This window comes from Triticum urartu, chromosome 1A (assembly GCF_056163025.1).
Source record: "Triticum urartu cultivar PI428250 chromosome 1A, HENAU_Tu73, whole genome shotgun sequence".
Classification (NCBI taxonomy): Eukaryota; Viridiplantae; Streptophyta; class Magnoliopsida; order Poales; family Poaceae; genus Triticum; species Triticum urartu.
In genome coordinates, this window is record NC_141873.1 from 571,700,585 (window position 1) to 571,727,021 (window position 26,437).

Consider the following 26,437-nt stretch of genomic DNA (forward strand, 5'->3'; position numbering starts at 1 on the left):
AAACCGGTTCCTAAACCAGGAGTCTTCTAGAAAGTTTCCAAAACCAGAATCTGGGTACGCTGCTACCGCCAAAATGGCCCGGTCCATTTCTATCGCTAGCTTGTTGTCCACTGGGATTCAGCGGCAATCTGCCGCATTGAGCGTCGCATAATATTTTTCGGCCTTGCAGCCGGCAAAATACAGGATGCTTCGCTGAGAGCAAAGGTAGGTGTGTCAGCGCACACGACACGGGAGCAGTTTATGTTATTTTGCTCTTTGGTTTTTTAGTCGAGTTTTCAGGAAAAACAACAGTATTATTGTTTAGGAGTTACATATTTTAAAAACTATAAAAAAATTAGAAATATATTATAGAAAACTGGTGCTGTGTGTTTTATTAAAAGTTCAGTGTATATTTAAAAAGTTTATCGTATATTAAAAAGATGTTTAGAGTGTATAAAAAATGTTCAGCATATAAAACAATGTTCAAAGTTTATTAGAACAATTTTTCTATTGTATATTGCAAAATCTTCATGTATACTAAAAAATATTCAAAGTTAAAATGTTCACTGTATATTGCAAAACAGATAAAATTGCAAAGAATGCAAAACCAAAAAACAGAAGAAAAAAACACTCCTGAAAAGAGAAAATAATGTTTTTTAAAAGAAGACCAACAAAAATGAAAAGAGACACCGTTAGTGAACACAGCGGGGCGCATGATACCGACTAGGCAGGGCCGTATGCCTATGCTCACAGAAAAGTAGAGCACGTCGACAGAAGAAGAATATGAGGAAGACAGCGAGCTCACGCTTCAAGAGCACTCCCTAGAGCAGGAGGAGGTGTAGTGCCCCTCGATGAGCTAGAGGCGGAGATTGCCGTGGACCCATTTGGTTTGCACATGTCAATTTGGGTCGTTTCTGTCGCAAACGGATGGCCATCTGATTTTTGTTCGTTCGTGACCCATATCCGACCTAATTTTGGGTAGGGTTTGCGTCTGCGTGGACACGAAGTGGACACATGTGATTGCTCTCTTAGTCCTCCCTGATCCGTCAGTCGGTGACACGTACATGTTGCCTCCTCCCCTCCACGTCCTACACCCTCCCGCCCCTCGTCACCATCGCCGCTGTTACCCATCTTTCGGATGCTCCATCGCTGCCCACCTTCCGCCACGCTTCCACATACTCCCCCACCTACCCGCCGCTTCGGAGGAGTTCTTGCTGGCGTTTGTGGCATTTTCTCGCCGCCGCCGGTGCTAGAGAAACCACGTCCGCCAGCACTGTCCATCACCTCCAATATCCATCCGCCCTCGCGCTCCAAGGCCGCCTGCCGCCCTCATCTCCGCTTCAACGGGCCTACTGCCTGCAAAGGGAGGCCGGGGTGCTTTTCACCGAACGCATCTCCACCACGACCACAAGGTCTTCGACACTTTGCTCGCAAGGTACCATGGATAGTGGAGATGAGTATTTTTTTTCAACGACATCATTTGTTCATCGGATGATTCGTCATTGGATGATGCTCTGGCGTTGAACCGCAATAGAGAGAGTGGCCATTGCATATTTTCCGCCGATTACTTTTAGTGCACGTCCCCGCTCTTCAAACCTCATTTTTTCCGGCGCCGCTTCCGGATGGCGAGACATGTGTTCAACCATTTTCGGGAGGGAGTGGTAGCATATGATGATCACTCTGAGTGCAAGGAGGATGGCCTTGGAATGGTTGGCTTCTCCTCTTATCAGAAATGCATTGCGGCTATTCGTATGCCTGCATACGGAATTACCAGTGATCTTGTGGACGAGTACGTCCGCATAAGTGAGTCCACAAGTCTTGCATCAATGTACATGTTTTGCAAAAGCCCGCCGTGGCAGAGTTTGGCCTTGAGTACCTAAGAGAGCCAAATGCCGCAGATACAACCCGATTGTTGGAGATCAATGTAGAAAGAGGCTTTTTCGAAAATGCTTGATAACATAGATTGTATGCACTGAAAGTGGAAGAACTGTCCATTTGCTTGGCAGGGGCAGTACAAGGGGCATGTGAAAGGTTGCACTGTCTAGAAGCATGAAAGGTTGCTTTGGATTTGGCGCACTTTTTTCGGCATGACCGGTTCTTATAATGACATCAACGTGTTTCAGCGTTCTCTGGTGTTCTCAAGGCTTGCAGAAGGCCACAACCCAGAGGTCAACTTTGAGATCAATGGCCACAACCACAACAAGGAATATTACCTAGTTGATAGTATCTATCCTCAGTGGTCAACTCTTGTTAAGACAATATACAATCTAGAAGGAGAGAAGAGGCAGAGATTTGTCCAAGCACAAGAGAGTGCTAGGAAGGATGTGGAGGTGCTTTTGGTGTGCTTCAATCTGGACGGGTTATCGTTCGACACCATGCTAGAAGATGGAGCACCGAGAAGTTTTGGGAGGTGATGACTTCTTGTGTGATCATGCACAACATGATTGTGGAGGATGAGCGTGATGACAACATCTACGACAAAGGGTTTCAATTTCAGCATGAAAATGTTGTGCCTGAGCAACAAGAACCGGCAATGTTTGCACACTTCACCGAATTTCATCACAAAATGCGTGATTGGCAAACTTACATCGAACTCCAAAATGACTTGGTTGAGCACAAGTGGATTCACCTTGGCAACCAGTAAATGTATCGGTTCATTTTCTTTTGATGTATTTATGAAAATTTAAATTTGTTGTAAACTTTGTGATTTTTATTCGGTTATAAAACTATTTATTATTACGGTACTATGTGATTTATTTGGTTAAACTATATGCAATGTTTCTTTTTAGTTAGACATATGCGTTAAAAATGTATATATTTGACTGTCAGTCGACCAGATGGACCAAATGCGTTGGTAGGTTAGACGCACTGTCAACGCAAACACAAAAGAAGCAGGCAGCCGCCTCATTGCCCGACCTAAGTGGATAAAATCTAGACAAGACCCACGTTTGTTTGCGATGGCGCCTTGGAGTTGGCCGTACGACTTACTACAAGACCAACGATGATTGAAGTCAAGAAGCACTTTACTCTCTAGTTTATCTAGTTATAAGTAATGTTTGTATATATATTATTATGTGACACTTGTGTAGGTACGTGATAATTTATCTTTTTGCAGACTAAAATATCAGGATGGGTTAGACGATGCCCTCTTGAAAGATATGGAATTTTGGAGAAGGTTTTTGACAACTAGAGCGATCTACTATGCCCCCGATTTATTTTACAGAATAATTTTTGTTCTACTCATTTTCAATCATAACGGTACAACAAACATCATAAATAATAAAAGTTACTATGCCCTCGATTTTAACGGAGGGCCCAACACATCCCATGGGAGAACCACGGCACTCGGGCATTGTGTTTCTAAGATCTAACGGCTGTCAGCGCGGGATTAGTGACCACTCGTACGGTGAGAAAGTAGCAGTACTATAATTAATTAACTAAGGCCAGCTGTTCCTTTTGGAAGTGAGCATCGTGTCTCTTTCCCACCAAAAAGTCTAGTAGTAGAGCACGTCGAGCGATTGACTCTAGCTAATCTAGCCAGACCCACGGTTTGGTTTTGGTTTTGGTCCCTAGTAGTAGATAGGATATGAATCATGGCCATGGCTAGCCGATCTAATCCTAATCCTTCCAGATCAAGCGGGCCCTGCTAAGTGCCAACACACACACACACACACACAAAACTCTCCACATACTGGCCGGCCTGGCCAGCCAGCTCCGCGGCGGCCAATGTAAAAAAAAAAAAAAAAAAAAGAGGTCGCCGCGGTAGCTGGGATCAGACGAATGCCACGGCGAAGGAACCAACTAGCTTTTTTTTTCTCTGAAATAAATAAACGGACCGACCGGGCTGATGCTGTAGTACCTTATACAGTTGTACTATATATGTATATGTAGTGCATGTCACGTGTGAATACCTTATACATGCACACGGGACAAATACTCTTGTTTGAGGAATACTGTTTTGGCTTTTGGGGTCAAAGCTAAACAATTGTGCGATCCAGTCTGACTATGCCATACACGCAATTTTTTTTTTTTAAAAAAAACTGTAATTAGTGGCGGCGAAGCCACCCACCGGCCAGTTCGTGCAGTCAAATGGCTACACGGTTTTCGGCAAATATAGCATATAGCAAGCAGAAATCGCGCAAAAATAAATATTTCATGTGAACATACGTCCATTTGACTAGACAACTTCCATTTGACTACGTGTGGTTCTACTTGTATATGATCAGCCATGGAGCACATGCTCAACCTGTAAAAAATCGGACCGGCGCCATACAAAATGAATAATTCCCGCTGGTTGAACCGTCGCCCAATTGTTTTGGCGGTCGGGCCGAGCCGAGCCGGGCACGGAGCGCGGCCAGCCACGAGGAGCTCGTCGTTGGCGCAGAGCCGACGACGTGGCAGCCGTCGTCCCCTATATATCCACGTCGCCCACCCACCCATCATCACACGATCCATCGACCACCAGCCCCCACTCCACGCCACGCCCCCGCGGCCACGCCAAGGCAAGGTGACACGGAGCAGAGCAGAGCAAAGCCGCCATGGGGGTGCTGCGGAGCACGCAGAGCATGGCGGCGGAGGTGGAGGAGATGCGGGCGGCGCTGCTGCTCGGCGCCGGCGGCCCCGGCCCCGCGTGGAGGTGGCGGGGCGGGGGCGCGGCCGCGGCGGGCAAGCGCGGGGCCGGCGCCGACGAGGGCGCCGCGGAGGCGCGCGCCGTGTGCGTCACGGGCGGGATCTCCTTCCTCGGCCTCGCCGTCGTCGACCGCCTCCTCCGCCACGGCTACTCCGTCCGCCTCGCCCTCGAGACCCAAGGTCCGTTCGTCCCTTCTTGCTAGCTTGGTCCGTGGCTCGTTGACTCTTGACCGCTTGGTCGAGTTTAAAACGCGAGACGGGTGGTGGGGAATTTGGTGCTTCTCTGCCCCGACATTCCACATACGGACGGACCGAGAGAGAGTTGGCCACCTTCCCCCGCCGTTCCGAAATTTCGTGGCGGATTCCGCAATGCTTGCGCCGTGGACTCACACGTCCGCTCTCCGAATTTAAATTACATAGATAGAGTAGCTTGCACAGCTGCGCCACGAGTCCAGTACAAGTTCCATTTCCCTTTGCGTGGGAGGTGCAAAATTGCAGTTCAGAATTTAGCGGCTCGGGTTCAGGAACCGGGCCCATGGTAATTTCGTTGTTGTGCCTAGCTCCAAAGGGAAAGGGGACAAGATAATCTCAACCCACTTTCTTTACCACAATCCGGGGCCCTCCCATTTTTCCGTTTAATCGGTATGTCGTCACCGCCGGTGAACAGGGATGCGTCCGAGCGCTGGCGATGTCACCGCTAGCGATGTGTCCAAGTGTTTGGTGCGTAGGTGTGTGTTTTTCTGCTGGGGACATGGACTTGTTGGTTGAAAATGGTCCATCACAATCCGTCCGCAGCTCATGACCACGTCGCCCTCAGTAGTAGCTGACGTTTCACCAATGCACTTCTTCTCGACCACAAGAAAATTTTGCCTGCACCTTGGAGCCAAATCGGTCAGTTCAGGGTTCACCCTCTTTGGGTGAAAGGCGAAAGGGCCTGTGGAGTCATGCATAAGGAATGCATGCCCCGTTTTTCGCTCCTCAAGTTTCATGAGTTTCATACCTTTCCCTGATCGGTTGCGGGAAAAACGACAGAATAGGATGTTAAACTGTCCATTCAGTTTGTGTGGCCTAGGCCAGGCCGAGGTAATTTAGTCAACGAATGGAGAACAAGGAAACATCAATTTTCACAGTAGCATCATGTACTGATGTTAGTGAGGCAGCACTTTTTTTTTTCATTTCTAATGCTGTTTTGCACACCAGCCAACTCTACCAACTAAGGCTTTTTTTTTCTTTTGGGGAAGAATCAAGGCTGTTTCACACACATCAGCGCAAGAAATTCAACTGTAGTCGTTCTCCGATGGATATGATTATTTATTGGGGCAATTAAGGTATATGTGAATTGCATTTCTGATAAGGATCACCTTTTGTTTAGTAGTCACTCAGTGATAGGATCACCTTTTGTTTAGTAGTCACTCACTGATAGGATCACCTTAGCTTACCACCTCCTTGAATGGACCATTTGGGGAATTAATATGCTACCTAAAGTTAACTGATGCGTCATTCCTTGTCCGTTAGCAGCTTGTCAGTTTTAAAAGCCATAGTTTCCTAATCAAGGAGGATAAGAAACGGTGGGCACATGTTCTCGAACATTCACCCAAATGCGTGTAACTTTTGCCCATGTTACTTGCACCTTTTTGGAACAGGAGGAGGGCGGTTGTGAAAATAATCGGTGTGACATTGTGTCTGATCCTTACTCTAGGTCAGCAACAATGTGTCTGACAATGCCTATATGGTCTCTCTTAATGCAGCATTCGATGTGACATTGCTGCCTCTTTATAATTACTGTCGAAAGTGATCATTTTCTACAGCTTGATGCCTTACTCACTTGTGAATTGTTGATACCATGCTAGCCCATTCATAGCTCACTCTTACTGCCAAGTTGAACTCCAAAACTAAGTTGTATTTATTTTTCTTTGGCAGAGGATCTGGACAAGCTGAGGGAGATGGATTTGTTCGGTGAGAATGGCAGGGATGGGGTCTGGACTATTATGGCAAATGTCATGGACCCGGAGAGCTTGCACCGAGCTTTCGATGGCTGTGTTGGTGTCTTCCATACCTCATCACTCGTGGATCCAGGAGGCATCTCCGGCTACACGGTGAGCTCACACAACCCCTTATCAACGTTCCTAAAATAGGTAGATATATGTCTCGAAAGTTCATCATGCATGAGAGAATCATCGTGCAAAATATGTTGGATAAACTCGTCTGCTTGTTTTGTTTGTTTGCGGAAGGGAGATGCTGTTATTGACAGTGTCACTGCTCCTACATCTCAACTTGTGACACAAAAACTTTTGTCTTGTCCCTTGAGGAAGGCAAAGAGGTGGTACATTATGGAATAGGTGGGTGTCAAGTTGGTAAGGGCATATGCGATATAGGTGGGTGTCAACATGATGAGGACTCTACCAGTGCTCCAAAATGTAAAGTACCAAGGGACATCATGGCTAACAAACAACACGACAATCATATTAAATCAGTCATATGTCGTTTACATTTCATCGGGAGTCAGTTGTTATTACAGAGAGATGAATTTTCATACTTAATACCTGTACACATTGCAGCCAGTAGTTATGCAAGTTAGCGACAACCCCTATCTTGTACTGCGCTGGGTTATTCCCAGCGGTGTTATCACAATGTGTGATCACAAGAGTAAGAATTCGTTGATTTTCATGGTCATTTGCAATGTGAACTATGCACGGTGCTTATCCTTCAATGAATCCTGGGAAAGGACCTTGGCCACATCATCCGTATTGTGTGCATCTACTATATAACTAAGATTGGTTGGTGTGGTGTTCATCTCCGATTGAATCCTGCCAACAACCATTGATTTATGAACTTCATGAGGCTATGGAAATTTGATGTCACAATAGGCTTTGTGTAGTTGGAGTGCTTGACTTTTCAGATGTCATTACTGGAAGCTCTTTTGTATTCAGTTTCTTTCTACATTTTTCTGTTGCACTTTATCTGACCAAAAGCATCAAGGAATTATCTGAATTGACCGCTGCAGTGAGAAGTAACCATCCAACCATTTGCTAAGCATACCTACTACAAAACCAGTGGTGGTAGGGGCCTACAGCCTACTGATTCCAAAATCCAGATATATGATGGAAATAGTTTGAACATAGTAGGCCAAATCAAGCCCCAAAATGGTTGCAAGTATATCTTATATTCGCATGCTCGCATGGCGTTTGACAGTGGAACTACCAAATCCACTCAGATTGGTGATGTAGGGCCTTTACTGGATCATGCCTGATGCTGACACCCATTGCTTTAGCAGACTCATCATGGATATGGATGTAGCTCTTGATCTTGCTTTGTAATATGCTACTATTTGTTTGCATTATTTATCTCTGCTTTGCATACACTTGAGAAAAAAAATGCACGATGAAACATAATTTAGGTTTGTAGTACCATAGCATGTGATTTCCACCAACACTTTTAGATTACTTATCATGCAAAGCATCTGGCCTGGATACTTAGTCCACATGCCCTTTACCTGTACTTTTCAAGAGTACAACCTATGCTTGAGTTCCTGCTGGTTTGAACGTGTACATATGAAAGGCATCATGTTGATCTTTCGGTTGTCGAAAGCTCATCCTGTTGAAGAGCAATATGAAAATTTGAGCACTGCCTCTGCTTTGTCAGATGCGCGGAGTAGCTTCAGCCTCCTGGTGCTTTGCTTTAGCACCTTTTGGGTCAATAACAAGGTGATAGAATAAATTGGTTAGGTGGTGCCCTGTCTTATCTTTTTTGACATTCTATGCCAGAATCCATAGCACTTTCGTCTCTGAAAGTTCCAACGTAGTTCTTCCAAAGTTGATCATACCGGGTCGCAGACTTGCAGTATGCGCCAAGAAAAGTAGTACTTTGTACAAAATATCAGGTGAAAATTGACGTGGCTTGGCTGTAGCCCATTGACCGTCGGTGTTGATCTGGTTATACCTGCCCTTCAGTTTATTATGATGAGTTGATAACTTGTTCAAGGTCCAACAGATAGTAGTTGTAGACTTGTACTAGTCTTGCTGAATACTTCCATTTCTGTTTCTTTCAGTCTTGCTAGATTCCCAGTTCTTGTGATTCCTTTGAAATAATCATAAGGTCCACTGAGTCAAATTTTGTGATTGTATTTAGTCCTTTAAAATCTGTTGCGGATGTTTTTCAAAAATGAAAAAAAAATTAAGAACACTTCTTATTTTTACATTACACCACCTGTGCTTTGCAGACAGATTCTTGGAATGTTGATTAGACCGGGTCTTACTCCAAATTAAGTTGGCTCGCTTAATAACTTTTCTAATGTTAACTTGAACAGAAACACATGGCGACTCTGGAAGCCAAGGCGGCAGAGCAGGTGGTGGAAGCGTGCGTGAGGACGGAGTCGGTGAGGAAGTGCGTCTTCACCTCGTCGCTGCTGGCCTGCGTGTGGAGGCAGAGCTACCCTCACCGCCACCGGTTCCCCGCCACCGTCGATGAGAGCTGCTGGAGCGACGAGACCTTCTGCCGTGAGAAGAAGGTGATGAGAGATTCCGCTCAACCTGTAGACTCTCCATTGCGTGGATCAACCGGCAGTGTATATCTAACGGTGTGAAACAATTATTTTGTTCTTGTAGCTGTGGTTTGCGCTTGGCAAGACGATGGCAGAGAAGGCGGCATGGAGGGCGGCGCGTGGCCGGGACCTGAAGCTCGTGACGGTGTGCCCGGCGCTGGTGACCGGGCCGGGTTTCCGCCGGCGCAACTCCACCCCCTCCATTGCCTACCTCAAAGGTTTGTGTTTCTGTCTGGCCATTGTGTTTGCATCGAACCAGCATTGTCCCCAGATCGAGCACTGACAGATAGTTGTTCCTTCGATGAAAATATCAGGGGCGCACACCATGCTGGCGGAGGGCCTGCTGGCGACGGCGGACGTGGAGCGGGTGGCGGAGGCGCACGTGCGCGTGTACGAGGCGATGGGCGGCACCGCCGGCGGGAGGTACATCTGCTACGACCACGTGGTGCGGCGCGCGGAGGAGTTCGCGGAGCTGGAGCGGCAGCTGGGGCTCCGGCCGAGGGCGCCGCCGCCCCCGGCCGCCGCGCCGCCGTCGTTCGAGCTCTGCAACCGGAAGCTGGCGCGGCTGGTGTCCTCCCGGAGGCGGTGCACCCACGACGCCTACCTCCCCGTCGCGTACGACTGACCCGGCCGGGAGGAGGAGTCGCCGCGTGGGAGGAGAGAAAATGGCGTGCGTTGTACAGAGTTGTGCCCCAGTGAATAATAAAGCTGAGCTAGTTTAGTAGGAGTAGATACCATGAGTCCATGAGTGTTTTGCAGAGGTGATCCGGTAGAGTAGGACGATGAAACCGTAGCGCAAGGCCGTTTTGCTGGTGCCGTCAGGGCTCCGGCTGCATCTACGCGCCAAGCATACGTATGGGGTGTCATGGTTGCCACGGGACATGCCCAAAGCTGCAACCATTTCAACGAGGTCCCGTAAGTAGGGCGATGATCCAGGAGCCGTGAGCATCTGAGAAGCAGAGAGCATCGACACAGAGTGTCTTTCACAGGTGTACGAATGAAATCACCATGCAGTAATGCTAAACGTACAAAGAGTTATACACAATTACACGCTGACTAGGATTCTTTCTGTCCAACTTACCTAGAATGCATTCCAGACTTTCATGAAGTGCATGTCTGAAAGACAAATTTATTTTGAAGCAATCATAAGCTCCAACAAGGTATGTAATCAGAGTCCAAAACAAGGTATGTAATCAGGCTAATAGCACCAATCTTTTAACTAGAGACTATACAGAAACATTTTTCTCCTCCCCCACACCAGCGACCCTCACGCGTCTAGAGTTCCCCGACTCCCGCCACCGCCGATCATCTGCCTCGTATGCTGTGGCCTTAGGGCCATGAAAGCGCAGTGGATCCCGGCCCTTGTCGATGGAAGGGTTCATGCTTCGCTTTAGGATTCTTTTGAGTTTGTTTAGTGTTTGTGTCCTGCTTAAGAAGGCGAACCAGCAACGGCGCCATATAGATAGAATAATATTCACCCCGCCTACCTCCCATCCCTATAGATGGTAATGTGGCCATCAAAATTAATGATAATGTTGGCCATCACTTCCATGAAAAAAGGGATTACGCCACGGCGACCCATGTCCCCAATGTTATTCAATATTGTTGCTAACATGTTGGCCATCTTGATTGACCGTGTTAAGCGGGACGATTAGATTACATGAGTAGTGCTACACTTTGTGGATGATAGCTTCTCGGCTCTGCAATATTCTAACGGCATGATTTTTTTTATGGAACACGACCTGGATAAGCGTCGAAACCTAAACCTCTTGCTAGCTTTTGATCAAATGGCGGACTTTAAAATTAAATTTTTCATAAAAGTGAATTGCTCTGCTTCGGAGAAGCCAGCGACACGGATGTTGCATACGCTAACCTATTTGATTGTGCCAATTCCTAATTAAATAACTGGGTCCGTTCCATTATCAGCGCCTCACTAAGAGCATCTCCCATCTTCAATGGAAGATGTATATTTAAAGATGTAAAAGTAGGTGATGTATACATAAAAAAAATCCTAACTCCAATAAATAATGTATATTTGATGATGTAAAACTAGTGCTCCAACAAACGATGCATATTTGAAAATGTAAAACGGCCGACAACCGCGCGGCAGACTACAAGCGCACTCTTTCGAATCAAAATCACTACATAGACGTATAAATGAGCAATATTTCCAGATTTAAAATGAACTCAACTTCCATAGCAACATAGTTCATAATCCAACAAACAAAAGTGCATCATATCAATCAAAGTTCTGGTCCAACAAATTAAAATGCACATAAAGTTAATATCCAACATAGCATCTCAATTTTCATTCTCTCCATTGTCACTGGTCACATTGTGGACATTGGCACCATCATCATCAATGGCTTCTTTGTCGACGTTTTCACGCGTTGATGCAACGACACCACCACCTCCACAGGAAGCACCTCCAATGCCACTCGTGTTGCCATTGAAGCCACCTCCCATGTCACTCATGTTGCCATCGAAGCCACCTCTCATGCCACTCATGTTGCCAACGGAAGCACCTCCCATGCCACTCATGTTACCATCGAAACCACCTCCCATTTCATTAATGTTGCCACAGAAGCCACCTCCCATGCCACCCATATTGCCACCGAAGCCACCATCCATGTTGCCACCAAAGGCACCATCCATGGCACCCCCTACCATGTTCATGTAGCCACCCATTCCACCGTCCATGGCACCTCCCATTCCTCATCCCATTCCACCACCAAAGGCACCTCCCATTCCATCCATGACACCTCCTATTCCTTCCATTGCTCCTCCCATTCCTCCTCCCATCATGTGTTCTCGCGAGCATTTGCTTTTTCATAATCATTTCATCGTGACAAAGCTTGACGCACGCCTTTGCTTTGGGGTCGAGGCCACTTGTGTCCATGAACATAAACTCATCGGCCACCACCTTTCCCTCCTCTAGTTCAACCTTTCTCTCCTCGGCCGCCCCAACCTCTCCTCGGCCACCACCTTCCGCCGCTCTGCTTCCCCCCTCTCCTCCATTTCTTTAACTTCACCATTTTTTTACTTCGGCATACTCTTTCCTCCCAATGACAATGACATCAGATCCTTATTTAAGATCATTGTCTCCGGCTTTCGACCCCTTTACTTTTTGCTTCCATCCGACCTATATGATTTGGTCGTCGAGTGAGGAGTGGGGCTCCTTATCTCCTCACCACCATCATTATCATCAGGGGCGGATCTGGGCCCCAGGCCCGGGGCGTGGCGTTTTTTTCTAGTTGTAACCTAGGTATAATTTTGAATGGGCCCGGGGCTTAGCTCAACACACAACCAGGGCCCAAGGCAGCCTCCACCTTCGCACTCCCAGACCTAGCGAGTCAGCGAGCTAGGCACACGCGTGCGTGCAGGAACTGCTCGCGCAGCCGCCAGGCCACCGCTGAAAACTTCCCTCCGTCCCGGCGCTCCTCGGAGGTCCTAGCCTCCCAGGTCCCCCCGCCGCTCGCCCGCTCCACCACTCACCGGCTCTCCTCGCCAGCTCTGCTCCGGCCTCCCCAGAAACTACTGAACTTGTCTGTCGGCTGCACTGCAGAATTGGTAATGGAGAGATTCAGAGATACATGACAGTGCTAGCAATTGTATTTGAATATGAATGTTGACAATAGAGATGAAGAGATATTTTTGGTGTTGTTAATTAAGTTATGAAAGACACTGATGAAGCAAGCCGTTGATTTGGTAGTCTTTTTTTATCATGTATTGTTCATAGTTTTTGTAATATTTTTATGTATTTTGTTGTATCTTTAAGCATTGAGTTTAAATTATAAATTTCCGGTGCAATTGAGCCACATTTGAGTTATTCTTTTGAGATAGCTATAGCTTGATGAACGGTGAGTTTTTATCTCATGAAAAAAAATTAGGCCCGATGCTTGTTCCAATCCTGGATCCGCCACTGATTATCATCATCCGCATGATCAACAACCAAACTTTTCTTTTTCGGAGCATCAAGAGAGATTCGCTTCCAAGCGATGCAAATCAACACATCTTCCGCGTTGATATAATTTGCGGTTCTTCCGCGATGCAGGGCGTTGTAGCAACTCCTCCCGCTGTTTGATTTCTGGGATCTGCGAGAGGTTCGAATACCATTTGATTGAAAAGTCAACGGTTATAGTCTTCCCACATCGCCACCTTACGCACACCACTGGCAATGCCGCCTCCCCTGCGCCACCTGCTGCCGCTGCTCCTCGCGGCGGCCGCGGCCTCCACGGCCGTCGCCTTCGTGCTGGAGGAGGCCACGGTCGAGTCCATCCACCGCGCGTTCGCCGGCGGCGAGCTCACCTCCCGCGGCCTCGTCGAGCTCTACCTGCGCCGCATCGCGTCCCTCGACCCGGCCCTCCACGCCGTCGTCGAGATCGATGCCGACGGCGCGCTCGCCGCCGCCGACCGCGCCGACGCCGCACGCCTCGACCTCGATGGCGCGGCGCTCCCGCCGCTCCACGGCATCCCCGTGCTGATCAAGGACAACATCGCGGCGGCCGGCGACGGATCCGGGAGGCTGAACGCGACGGCCGGGTCGCTCGCGCTGGTCGGGTCCCGCCCCGCCCGCGACGCCGGCGTGGTCGAGCGGCTCCGGCGCGCCGGCGCGGTCGTCCTCGGCACCGCCAGCCTCAGCGAGTGGTGTAACTTCCGCGGCCCCCGCATCCCCGCCGGCTGGAGCCCCCGCGCCGGCCAGGGCATTGTGAGCAGCAGATGCTCCCCTTCCCCTCTTGCTGCCTCCATTTATTTTGTTTGCTTCTCCTTGCCAGGAAGCTAGAACAGCAACTTGATTTCCTCGAGTAAGGGGTGAATTCTGACTCTGAATCAATCCATTGTGCCGTAGAATCCGTATGTGCCGTCAGCGACCCCGTGCGCGTCGAGCAGCGGCTCCGCCATTGCCGCGGCGGCGAACATGGTGGCGGTGACGATTGGGACGGAGACGGATGGCTCCATCATGTGCCCGTCCAGCTTCAACTCCGTTGTCGGAATCAAGCCCACGGTCGGCCTCACAAGCCGGGCCGGCGTGATCATCATATCTCCAAGGATGGACACAATTGGGTAAAACTGAAGCTGACAAAATGCTTACATTATACTCCTAGTTAAGGAGAGTGGTGTGATTTTACTGTCTGGATCAGCATCACAATGTGCATTGCTTAACTGAATTTATTTCTTTCAAAAACATGGCATCCACTTATGTCGACTAATCCAGCAGTTAGATTAGATAGTTGCAATGTGTCGAGTTATCTGATGACGCAGGTTTTAGTTATTTCTTAGTGATATAGTTTACTTGATGCAGGCCAATATGCAGGACAGTTTCAGATGCAGTACATGTGTTGGAAGCAATGGTCGGTTATGATGCACGGGATGCAGAGGCAACTCGCATGGCATCACGGTATATCCCGAAAGGCGGTTATGGGCAATTCTTGAAAATAGATGATCTAAGGGGCAAGAGGGTTGGGATTCTCAGGAAGGACTTCTTCCGGTTTGCCCCAGGCTCTATCCAAGAAAAGGTGTTCAGGGACCATTTCGACACTATGAGGTAGCTCAGCACTCTTCTTGTTTGATGACATATTTGTTATTCTTCGATATCGATCATTTAGATGGTGCTCCTCTTTAAGATGGACCGACGCTTACGATAAGTCAGACATCTAATGAGTGGTGCACCAGAATGTTGTTTCGGAGACTCCATACACTCTGAATCCTATTCTACGTCAGGGAAACATATTATACTCTCGAAACTATTAGTATGAGCTTCTAAGATGGCAAGAGTTACAAGCTAAGGCACAGATGCCACTACAAGGTTTGTAGTTCTGAAAATGCCACTGGTTGTGAGAAAGACATGTGGGTCCTCATCCCAAAATGCCATTTTTCAAAATTGCAAAATAGTACTCCCTCCGTTCCTAAATACAAGTCTTTGTAGAGATTTCACTATGAACCACATATGGATGTATATAGATGCATTTTAAAGTGTAGATTCACTCATTTTGCTCTGTATGTAGTCCATAGTGCAATCTCTACAAAGACTTATATTTAGAAACGGAGGGATTAGATGACAATATCAACATCGGAGGACGACTTGAATTAAGGAAGGGATGAATTATGACTTGTTATCTGCTTATTGCTTTCTGTTGATGTTTCTCTTTCTGAAGATACATTAGCTGTTCCTAACTCCTTCATGTTGTTAAAAAACTGAAAGGAAAATGGGGGCCATCTTGGTGGACAATCTTGAGATACCAAGCATGAAGGTCATCAATGATGCGGTACAAAGCGGCGAACGTGCTCTTATGCTAGCTGAGTTCAAGCTGTCCCTGAACTCTTACTTGTCTGAACTGGCTACCTCACCTGTTAGATCATTATCAGACATAATTGACTTCAACAACAAAAACCCTGTCGAGGTAATTACTCAATGTTCACCTCATTTCCAGGTTTATTATGAACTTTGAATATGATACTCTTGAGACATTTGTTACAGGAAAGGATGGCTGAATTTGGCCAGAGTTACCTTCTGCAATCTGAAGCAACGAACGGCATTGGTCCTGCTGAGGAGCGTGCCATTGCCAAACTGAACAAACTGTGCGAGGAAGGCCTTGAGAAGATAATGCGAGCCAATCAACTGGACGTGATCGTCGCACCTGGTGCGTCTGCTCATAGCCTGCTTGCCATCGGCGGCTATCCAGCAATAACCGTCCCAGCTGGATATGCTTCGAACGGCGTTCCTTTTGCGATTTGCTTTGGGGGGTTGAAAGGATCAGAGCCGACGCTTATTGAGATTGCTTATTCCTTCGAGCAGGCAACAAAAGTTAGAAAACCTCCAATATTGCAGCATTCTGTCATTTGATTGTAGAATACATCTGCTTCTTTGTATCTGAAATGAGTAATAGTGCGCAAAGGACTGAATTTTTGTTATGCAGATCCTGAACACCAGATATTTCAGCTTTGTTACCTTTTTCTGTTTGATTGTACACAATCTTTTAATATCTTTTGCAATAAACTCTGACACGTTGTTTTGTGCAAAATGACAAGAGAATTGCTTCAGCATGCTATTTCATCAAGCAAAGGAACTCATTTTTTTTGGCAAGCATGTGAAGACACCTTTGACACGTTGTTTTTCTTTTTACGAAATCCTTCTCAGTTATGCGCAACCAAAATATAAGCCACCATTGAACAATAAGGAACATTATTTTCTGAGTGAGGTAAGGTCACTACACCTTTATTTTTATATGCCTGCCACTGCAACTTGACTTCTTTTTTCTGATCATTTTATTACACTCTACAACTATTGCAGTTGCAGCCATCTGGTTTAAGCTGCTGGCAGCATCTAAAGGCATGTGGTGAAATCGAAAGGCGTGTCCTTGACGGACATTAGTTCTCCGGTGGGAATCATGCTCTCATTGGCTGGAGTAATGTGTTTTCCCCAGACCCAAGGTGCTGCTAAAGTTGTGGGCCTGCAAGGTTCCAGTAAGTATGCTGTGCCAAGCTGATAGGAGTGGCTTTGATAGCTGTCACACTGCCAGGTTAACCTGAAGGGTGTAAAGCAGTTCATGCTTGAATAGGCAGACTTGGCCATGAGGATTCATACAAACAAAGATGTTGGTAACCATTACCTTCTTCGCCATCTTTGCTCTCGTATTGAAAGATGATTGATAGGTATGTAATCGCCGTCCTGTTAAAACTCTTTAATCACCCGCAGTTTACACTTTGCAGTTCAGCAACAAAAAACATTATGTTTTGCAGTCAAGTCACGTCAACACAGCCAATTATAATGTGATGAATTAAATGTAGAGCACTAAATTTTTAGCTTTCATTTCTGACACACCAGTTTACCGTACGCTTGGCTCTTTGAGGCCTAAAAGATGGTACTAGGATACTGAGAGTACAGATATTGCAATCTGTTTTAAGACATTTCGGTCTGTGATCAACTGACTACTCAGTTGTGAACTTGCGATGGTACCACATGATAATTGTTCAAATCACCAATAAAATTACTACTTATGTAGTAGTTATGTAGTGTTCCATAGCAACCAACTTGTCTAAAGAAGCCTTGGAGACATATAGATATGACTTTTTTTCTTTTAAAAAGGTGGTAGTGCCCCTGGCCTTTGCATATATAGATATCGCTACATTATCAGATCTAGCTGAAATGTGTTTCTTCTCGTGTTTCAGCTATCTCCTACACATGCATCATACATCACTATCCTATATACGTCCTGCCAAAAAATAATTGTGTTGGATGCCATGACAGCCACATCCTAACAAGAGCTGTATATATATTCACACCAGGCACAAGAGCTCCCCTGATCGTCCATGGAGTTTCAGCACTGATCGTGGTCCGACAGTACGCGGTTCCCGGCTGGCTTGCCGAGCTGCAAGCATGAAATAGGAGGGATGGTGGGAGTGTACAGCTCCCCAAAGGCCTGCCAGCAGAAGGGGCTGCTGCATGTGTGGTACTGAGGCACGATCAGGGGTCTCAGTTGTATGCCGGTCAGGGTGATCTCCGAGCATGGCGAGCTGTCGCTGCACGCGAAATGGGCGGGCTTGATCGTGAAAGTCCCCTGGATGTTCTCATACTGCACGCCTGAAACCGCCACCGCCGAGCTTTGGTTCGTGCACGATGTTTTGTCGCAGTAGAACTGGTCTATCATGATGGGCGTCTGAACCTCTGACATGTGTATGTTGGAGAACCTTATGCCCTGGACCAGCCCTGAGCCACCCTGCATTGATAACCTAGTGTGATTGGATATATGTATGCATAGTGGTCCTTGCTGGATGAACTGAGTTGCAGTCTCATTATGGTTACCTGCCAAGTCTTGATCCTGACACCGGTCATTGTTTTGAACATGTTGACATCTCTTACAGTGATGTTGGAGACACATGCCTTGGTGTTGTACCTTCCTAGGCCACCAATGCTGATCCCATGGCCTGGTCCACAGTTCACATTATGTATGTTTACGTCGCTGCAGCCTGTCTGTATGGAGATGCAGTCATCACCTGCATTGCACAAGGTAAATATTTCATGCCAAGTTCTCGTGGTTCTGTATACAAATTATTCTACTGCCCTCTATATTTACATCCTGAAATAAAATTATTGTTATTGTGGTACACAAAAGTAACAGCTACCTACTTAATCAAGTTTTGTGACATCGCAAACAAAAATTAAAAATAAATTGTGAGGAACATTACCGCAGGCCAGGTCAGTGTGGTGAATGTTGACATCCTTGGAGTTTTGCAGGTGTATTCCATCCGTGTTGGGGCTATTCTCAGGGGACGAGATGGTCAGATTATGAACCATGACTCCCTGACAGCTATCGAACTTCAGATGGCACTGCGGGCTGTTGATGATGCTGATACCAGTTACTCTGACATTGGAACTGCCATAAAACCTTAGCGCCTGCATAGCAGAGTACGCAACCACTCGCTACTTAATTTGGTCTGATATGCAACTTCAAAGATATTCAAGTTCTGCAATAGTGACTTAATAATATGCTTACCGTGGGTTTAATCTGTGGCATTTTCTCCAGCTCCTGATCAGTGTACTGTTGGAACCATCCAAAGTAAGCAATTAAAATTTGTCTACTTTTGATTGGTTTATTAAGTAAGGAAGCTGTTAGATGGTCAGGCCTTACTGAGTCCATATCATCATCATCATCATCTGAATCTGAATAGGTCCACCATTCTTTACCCTGACCATTTATGACACCACTGCCTTGAATTGATATCCCGTTTAGTTTCGTGAACTCGAGCCATTGAAGCAAACCGGAGCCCCACGCTCTCGCGCCAATTTTAGCCGAAATGGTTCCATCCAGCTACAAAATGAAAACACGGCATTTAAAACCAACACTGCTTATTTAGTTTGTTGTTGCATAACTAGCATGCCGATTGGAATGTAGCCAAGGAATCTGGATAGGGCATATTGTACAGCTTCAGAGTTTCAGTTACAACCTCCAAACAGAATATTTTGGTTGAGTTGAATGTCTATCTATACTTTGGTAAGCGTGCAAAGAGCATCAAACAACAACCATGTCTGTCGAGAATGCTCTGGTGCATAGTGTACATAGTTGCCGACTTCCTTTAAGTAATGGAAGACTTATTTCTGGTGTGTATATATGCTTTGGGATTAGGAGTAATGTTACCTGGAATATAGTGTTAGGCTTGCAGTTAGGGCCCGAAAATGAGATTGGGCCAACAAGGAACTCGAGTTCAGGTGGTACAAGAACCGTCGATGCCTCCACCTTGCATGCTGCTGCCCATGCTGCTTCAAAAGCCTGCAATATATAGATAGTAATCAAGTTCAACCTTTGTCGGGAAAGGAAAGGATACTGCAGTGTGTCATCATATCATAGCATGCATGGTGATACCAACTGTATAGCTCAGATTTCAAGTGCAGTCCATTGCATTAACTGTTTACTGAACACTGCTATGCTATTGTGATCAGTACATGGGTGCAAGACATAACTCTTTTGCCCTAAAAGAAAATATATAAGGAAAAAAAGCATATTTACTTAGAAGATTCTAAGTTTGCGTTGATTGAAAAATTAGGGTAATTCCTCAGTGAGAACCCATAGTATAATCTAATATGGTGTTTAAGTTTCTCAATTCTCTTTAAAAAACAAGAAAACAACCGAGAACCGACAAAAAGAACCAATAACTCTACCAAATTTGAGGATTGTCATATTCTTAGGGAACCGCAAAACTTGAGTTGTTATGTCCTTTCCAGCACATATTATTTTTCCTGGCGAATATGAAATGTCTTGCAAGAATGCAATTGCTATAGGAAGCTTGTACTACAATTTGGTAGAGTTATTAAATACAGCACTAGAATCCAGCATGATGAGTAAAGACATATGCCCAATCACGTGAGAAAAGAACAATGTAAACATGAAGACAAATCAAGGTTGTTGCATTATACACACTTTTTGTCCTGGCCGAAATATTCTTCCAGCTCCCGATTACACATTATACGCACATTATGTGCAGCTTACTAAAAAGTAGTAATGTGATTGTGCAATCACGGGGGATTATTGTTTTAAAAGACTAATTTTGGCAACCATGTCCCTGCAGCATACTAACTTGAAAAATGTACTTTCAGGTGCAAATGTTCTTTACTTGGGAGCAGAGTATTTTCAGAGGCAGTGCTGATGGTTACCTGGGTATCATCCGTAACTCCGTCACCCCGTGCTCCGAAAGCAACCACGCTGAACACCGTGCCCTGCGATGGCGCTTCCGGTGGCGGCGACGGCGGTGCTTGTGGTGGTGGTGGAGACGGCGACGCGTGGCCATTACCACCACCTGGACTAGGTGGTGCCGGCATTGCAGGACTCTGGTGCCCTTTGCCGTACTGCCTGTGGCTGTGGGGAGGGGAGCCGCCGCCGTTCTTCCCTTTCCCTTTCCTTGTGAACATGGTGGTGGAGGGTCCCCTGTTCTGCCTCCAGTGCTTGCCACTCCTCGCGTCGCAGAAGCCGACGCCGGAGCTCAGAGCAAGCGAGACGACGAGCAGCAGGACGGCGAGACCTTTAATCATCTCTGCGTCTGCAGCTTCGTACCGACCAGTATCCTTATCCTGTTCTTAGATGATGGCGGTGTCCAGACAGACTGTGTATGCGGCTTTGAGCCTGGGGAGGGAAAGTGGAGGGGTTTAAATAGCCAGCTCCATGGAGACGCCATGGATACTTGTTCGAAGCTGGGACAGAGAATGGAGATAAATGGAAGGGGTTCTGGTTCTGGTAGGTGCCCCCCTGAGTCACGTGCATGCGTGGGCGGCATATTTTTTTCTCGAATATGCACGAGTGTGCATATCATATATTATAGAAGAAAAAGGCTAAGTACGGCATATGAATGGATGGATGAACTGCAACCTTGCAACTGCACAGAGCTTCTTTTTTTTTCATGATGTGCTGCTTTTGTTCTTTCCGTGAGAATCGGTTGGAGTGGAGGAATTGCGCTCCATTATCCAGAAAGAAATATGTTAGATCGATAATGTAGCTTATACCTGTACTAATGGCTCACGGTCACGGGGCAGGAAGGTGGCATCCAATCATTTGTACCCCACCCTGCTAATTATATCTTCAAATGGGCTTTCTTGTTTTTTCATCATTTTGCTGTATCTCTTGCAACTTTAGCGCTCGTTTTTTGAGTCGCAATTTGTATCCCTGTTTTATCTTCAGACTTTGGTATGTGTGATCGGCCTTGTTGGCTTTATTAATTCATTTATTATAAAGTTGGATGCTGCCTGTGCCTGTTCCTAAAAATAATAATCATTTGTACCTAATCGACCCGTTTGCCACTAGTAGTTTAGTGCAGAGACAGAATGAGTATGCATGCATGGTGATTGAATCTAATCTCGTCTGCTGTCATCGTGTGTGTCAGGGTATTCTTTGGAGCACTTGCAACAATGTGACCACAAGTTCGGTTCGGTATATATGGTGCTTAACTATGTGTGGATCCACATTGTTTTCATGCATGCTTCCTGTGCTGTGTGGGAAATGACCCGTGAATCTCTTCACTGCCGCTGTTCTCCAGGTACCTACCTACCCGAGCAATGATCATGGCATATCCCTCGCTGCATTCAATTCCTTGGTTTGGTTCTACAAATGCTACGCAGGAATCATAAATGCAAAAAGGAAGTTCATTAGGATCTCCATGTCGTTTTTGCAGGTCCACTGGTCCCTAGGAAAATGACACGACCTTCGGATAAAATTTCCAAACATAATTTGAATTTGTCGGTTTATATATGAAATATGTGGGCATATATAATAGTAACACAGAAACCGTCTTATCTCAACGATGAGCATGCATGCTTTACTCCCAGCCACGAGGTCGGGTGTTTGATCCTCCACCCTCTCTCCCGCTCAATCATTTTAGCTACGGAAACTCCAAACATAACTTGAATTTAAATTTCACTTATTGTCCATGAAGTAGAATTTTGCGACAAAATTTCCAAATGAAATTTCAATTCATTTTCTCATGTTGTATTAAGTATGTGAACCTTAGATAATGACAAAAATATATTTTTGTCTCAATGTTGGGTGTGCTTTACCCCAATCCACGAGGCAAAGGGTTCGATCCCTGATGTTTTGCAAGTGTACAATGTTGAGTTGTAGCCTTTTCGAATTAAGAGTACCGATCCCACAGAGAGCTTAGGAAATGGTATTTGCCTCCTGTAGAAGTTTAAAGGAATTGACATGCAAGTTAAATGCGGTCCGAAGCAAAAGCGGTGCGGAGGAGGGAATGCCGCAAGAGTGTTTTGACAATAATTAAAGTGCGTAGAATTAAAATAAAGAACAAGAGAGTGAAGAAAAGCGATGGAAAACTGCAATAGGGTTAAAGCGTTAACAGGGAGTTTGGATTCACCACTAATATGTATGTTACTTAATTATTATGTGAATGCATAATTCTAGGTTCACATAATTAATCCATTTAATCAACAGTGGCATGCTTTACTCCCAACTATGATCTCAATGGCTTGATCCCGTATCCTCACTCCCTCTTAATCATTTTTTGTGGCAAATTTTCGAAATGTAATTTGAATTTACCATGTTGTGCAGGGTTTTGTGAAAATTTTAGATTAATATTTATTTGTTGTATATTAAGTATGTGATTCTTAGATTGCATGTCTTTTGGTTTTCTTTTTTTCTTTTTTTTATGAAAAAAGTTCATCAAAACCTATTAACATGTGATCTGGTGCAAAGACCTCGATGAGAGAAATCCAATAGTCAAAACGGTTCGGGTTCAGGAGATAATATGATACGATTAAACAAATCTATGAAAAAAGAAAAAAAAACTTTCAGGTTACTACACCTGTCGTTCGGCCACTGACATGTGGGACAAGTTCTAAGGAGGCCCACGTGTCAGTGGTCGAACGGCACCCTCCGTATGGTACGACATCCTCGTCCAAAGGTGGGGAGTGAACTTTGCAAGGACACTGTAGCAACATAGCATACTGTAGTGAACGGGCACTGTGGTACGTTTTTTGTTTGATTTTTTATTTTAAAAAATGTTATAAAAGAAAAATATTTTTGAAACTCAAAGTTTTTTAAATATATTTTTTTGAAAACCAGAAACTTTTTTTAAAATTCCAAACATTTTTTGAAAATATGAACACTTTTTGCAAAATACGATTTAAAAAAACCATGAACATTTTTTAAATTATGAACAACTTTTAAAAACACTAAGCTTTTTTTGAAACACATGACCGTTCCCACCACCTGGACTCGGTGGTGGTGTTGGCATTGCTGGACTCTGGTGCCCTCTGCCGTACTGCCTGTGGGAACGGGAGCCACCGCTCTCCCCTTTTCCTTTTCCTTTCCTTCTGAACATGGAGCTGGAGGAGGGGCCCCTGTTCTGCCTCCAGTGCTTGAGGCTCCTCGCTTCGCAGAGGCCGACACCGGAGCTTAGAGCGAGCGAGATGAGGAGGAGCAGGACGGCAAGACCTTTACTCATCTCTGTGTCCGCAGCTTCGTAGCGATCTTCTGCTCGTACTTGGTAGACGATGGCAGTGTCCCACTGTCCCTGTGTGCTTGGCACGGGGAAGAAGACAGGTAGGGGATAGAGAAGAGACTATGTGGCTTGGAGTTTGAGGAGGGAAAGAGCAGGGGTTTAAGGCCTCCTTTGGTTTGGAGGAATCTTATAGGATTTCTAGAGGATAGGATTTTTGTAGAAAAAATTCCTATAAAGCCCTTTGGTTTGTAGGAATGGATTCCTATTCTTACATAGGATAGGAATCAATCCTTCATATTTCAAAGGAAAAAAAACATTAGCCTAGACTTAATGAAAAAAAATCCTATCATATGAATCAAGTGACATCTCTTTCCTTATAGGAAGTGAGATGCATGCCACCTCACTTCCTATGATTTTCCTATTCCTATGATATTTCTATCCTATGAACCAAATGAGGCCTAAATGGCCAGCGCCATGGATGCTTTTTTGGTCTCTTGGAGGCGGCAGCAGACAATGGAAGGGGTTCTGGTTCTGGTAGGTGCCACCCTGAGTCACGTGCATGCGTGGGCGGCATATGAATGAATGGATGAACTGCAACCTTGCAACTGCACAGAGCTTTTTTTTTCATGATGTGCTGCTTTTGTTCTTTCCGTGAGAATTGGTTGGAGGAATTGTCGTCCATTATCCAGGAAGAAATGTGCCAGATTGATGATGTTGCCCACCTGTGCTAATGTGACTAATGAGTTAGTTAAGGGATGATGCATCCAATCCTTTGTACCCATTCGTACCACCTGGCACTAGCTTAGTGCAAAGACAAAATGAGCATGCATGCATGTATGGTGATTGAATCTAAACCTGTCTCTTTGCTCCATAGTTTTATTTGGCGGTTGGTTTTGCTTGCGCTGTCATGTCAGAGCATTCTCTGGAGCGACTTAAAATTAATGTCACCACAAGTTGGGTATGGCACTTGATTTGTGTGGATCCGCATTCTTTTCGCGCATGCTTCCTTCCTGTGTGGGGAATGACCCATGAATCTCATCACTGCCGCTGTGCTTCAGGATACCGACCTACCTGGGCAATGATCATGCCATATCCCTCGCGGCATTCAATTCCTCCATTTGGTTCCGCCAGAGGTACGCAGGAGTTCCTAAATGCAGGACGTTCATCACCTTTCCCATCAAGAAGTTCATCTAGAATCTCCACGTCAATTTTGCAATTCCACTGGCAACCAAAGATTTGGCTACCGCATTCATGATTTCAGAAGGGAGCATTCATGATTAAAAAAGATGCATCTATTGGTTGTCATCGTGAGCTCACATATGCTCAACCAAATCATCTTACAGCTGAATGTGAGTTTCTCAATCACGCATTTGATGATAAAATTGAATGAACTGTGCAAACGTTGCCGCTCCTCATTGCTCAGGCACAACATTGTCATCCTGAAACTGAAACCCTCGGTCGTAGATAGTAGATACGTTTCGGGTGCTCATCCTCTACGATCATATTGTGCATGATCACACAAGCAGTCATCACCTCCCACAACTTCTTGGTGCTCCAAATTCTAACAAAATACCGAATGGTTTCCCCATCGAGATTGTAGAACACCAAAGGCACGCTCCACATTCTTCCTAACACTCTTTTGCTCTTGTGCAAATCTCCTCCTCTTCTCTCCTACAGGGTTGGAGATTGTATGTCTTGACAATAGCAGTCCACCGAGGATAGATACCATCAGTTAGGTAGTAACCTTTGTTGTAGTTGTGGTCGTTGATGTTAACATTCACCGGCGGCAAGTTGCCTTCGGCAAGCCTTGCAAACATCGAAGAGCATTGAAGCACGTTGATATCATTGTACGATCCAGCCATGCCAAAGAAAGAGTGACAGATCTAGAGATCTTGTGAGGCCACGGCCTCAAGTATGACAGTGCAAGCCTTGACATGGCCTCTATACTGCCCCTGCCAAGCAGAAGGGCAGTTCAGTGCACACAGTCTATACTACCAAGCATCTTCAGGAAGCCCCTAGTGGTATTCATCGCCAACAAGCGGGTTGTATCTTCAGCATTTTTCTCTCTGAAGTACTCAGGGCAAACACTACACTCACAACCTTGCAGAACTTGTACATGAGTCTAGGCACGTTGACTCGCTCATATGAACGTACTCATCAATGAGATCACTGAGAACTCCATATGCAAGCATCCGGATAGCTACAGTGCATTTCTGATAAGAGGAGACGCCTATCTTTCCAGGGGCATCCTCCTTGCACTCGAAATACTTATCGTACCCGACCACTCCATCTCGAATGCGGTTGAAAACGTGCCTAGCCATACGGAAACGGCGCCGGAATTGGTGATGTTTGAAGAGCGGGTTGGGTGCCTCGAAGTAATCCTTCCCAAGAAGAAAATGGCCACTCTCTCGGTTGCGATTCAACACCGGAGTGTGCCTCGAGATCGAGGCCCGAAACAATGGTTTCTTCCTACTAAGGTGGTCGTGGACGACCAACACAGCAGACACCATATCCTCATCGTCGGATGGAGAATCATCCGAGTCGCAAAGAAAATTGTGGAAAAAGAACTCGGCGACGGAGTCTATTTATACCTTGTGAGAAAACCGTCGAACAGCTCGCGGATGCCGTCGAAGAAGCAGGTCGGCGAAGACATGCGCGCCTCCCCTGGACCAGGTAGCTGACCTGGTGGTATCCGGCGAGCATGACGGCGTCAGACGAGCGTGCCGCCGTTGTCGAAGGAGCTGGCCGGGGGTGCGAGGGGCCGAGGTGGTGCTCGCTCCCACGTATGGGGGAAGCTGCGGTGGCCCGACGACGAGGCGGTGGTGGTGGCGACGTGGGAAGGTGGCGTGC

At 46.1% G+C, this 26,437-nt stretch overlaps 3 protein-coding genes across 4 annotated transcripts; 2 read left to right on the forward strand and 1 right to left on the reverse strand.

Moving 5' to 3' along the window:
• Window positions 1–4,409: 4,409 nt before the first annotated feature.
• Window positions 4,410–9,878, forward strand: LOC125530755 (cinnamoyl-CoA reductase-like SNL6). The gene is made up of 5 exons (XM_048695159.2): window positions 4,410–4,788; window positions 6,529–6,704; window positions 8,915–9,115; window positions 9,213–9,366; window positions 9,463–9,878. Exons 1-5 carry the CDS (start codon window positions 4,518–4,520, stop codon window positions 9,771–9,773), a joined length of 1,113 nt encoding a protein of 370 aa, XP_048551116.1. The 5' UTR covers window positions 4,410–4,517; the 3' UTR covers window positions 9,774–9,878.
• Window positions 9,879–13,143: 3,265 nt separating this feature from the next.
• LOC125530745 (putative amidase At4g34880) lies at window positions 13,144–16,096 on the forward strand. Its single transcript, XM_048695149.2, has 5 exons — window positions 13,144–13,856; window positions 13,998–14,212; window positions 14,451–14,693; window positions 15,351–15,549; window positions 15,627–16,096. The coding sequence occupies exons 1-5, from the start codon at window positions 13,326–13,328 to the stop codon at window positions 15,990–15,992; spliced, it is 1,554 nt and encodes a 517-aa protein (XP_048551106.1). The 5' UTR covers window positions 13,144–13,325; the 3' UTR covers window positions 15,993–16,096.
• A 1,099-nt stretch (window positions 16,097–17,195) lies between these two features.
• Window positions 17,196–20,672, reverse strand: LOC125530732 (polygalacturonase At1g48100-like). 2 transcript variants are annotated; one of them, XM_048695141.2, is made up of 7 exons: window positions 20,298–20,672; window positions 19,285–19,416; window positions 18,778–18,957; window positions 18,643–18,687; window positions 18,335–18,542; window positions 17,952–18,142; window positions 17,196–17,865 (listed from the first exon to the last, which is right to left on the reverse strand). In XM_048695141.2, exons 1-7 carry the CDS (start codon window positions 20,670–20,672, stop codon window positions 17,467–17,469), a joined length of 1,530 nt encoding a protein of 509 aa, XP_048551098.2. In that variant the 3' UTR covers window positions 17,196–17,466. The 2 variants fall into 2 exon arrangements, with proteins under 2 accessions (XP_048551098.2, XP_048551092.2); XM_048695135.2 differs by having other exon boundaries at window positions 18,643–18,957.
• Window positions 20,673–26,437: the final 5,765 nt, after the last annotated feature.

Excerpts from the sequence above, each read along its gene's own strand:
- LOC125530755 (XM_048695159.2), top strand. The coding sequence starts at position 4,518 with ATGGGGGTGCTGCGGAGCACGCAGAGCATGGCGGCGGAGGTGGAGGAG. Across the intron at positions 4,789-6,528 it reads CCTCGCCCTCGAGACCCAAG|AGGATCTGGACAAGCTGAGG; the intron begins GTCCGTTCGTCC and ends TTTCTTTGGCAG. Across the intron at positions 6,705-8,914 it reads GAGGCATCTCCGGCTACACG|AAACACATGGCGACTCTGGA; the intron begins GTGAGCTCACAC and ends TAACTTGAACAG.
- LOC125530745 (XM_048695149.2), top strand. The coding sequence starts at position 13,326 with ATGCCGCCTCCCCTGCGCCACCTGCTGCCGCTGCTCCTCGCGGCGGCC. Across the intron at positions 14,213-14,450 it reads CCAAGGATGGACACAATTGG|GCCAATATGCAGGACAGTTT; the intron begins GTAAAACTGAAG and ends TACTTGATGCAG. Across the intron at positions 15,550-15,626 it reads ACAACAAAAACCCTGTCGAG|GAAAGGATGGCTGAATTTGG; the intron begins GTAATTACTCAA and ends CATTTGTTACAG.
- LOC125530732 (XM_048695135.2), bottom strand. The coding sequence starts at position 20,672 with ATGATTAAAGGTCTCGCCGTCCTGCTGCTCGTCGTCTCGCTTGCTCTG. Across the intron at positions 18,958-19,284 it reads AGCCTAACACTATATTCCAG|CTGGATGGAACCATTTCGGC; the intron begins GTAACATTACTC and ends TTCATTTTGTAG. Across the intron at positions 17,866-17,951 it reads TCAGGATCAAGACTTGGCAG|GGTGGCTCAGGGCTGGTCCA; the intron begins GTAACCATAATG and ends TTATCAATGCAG.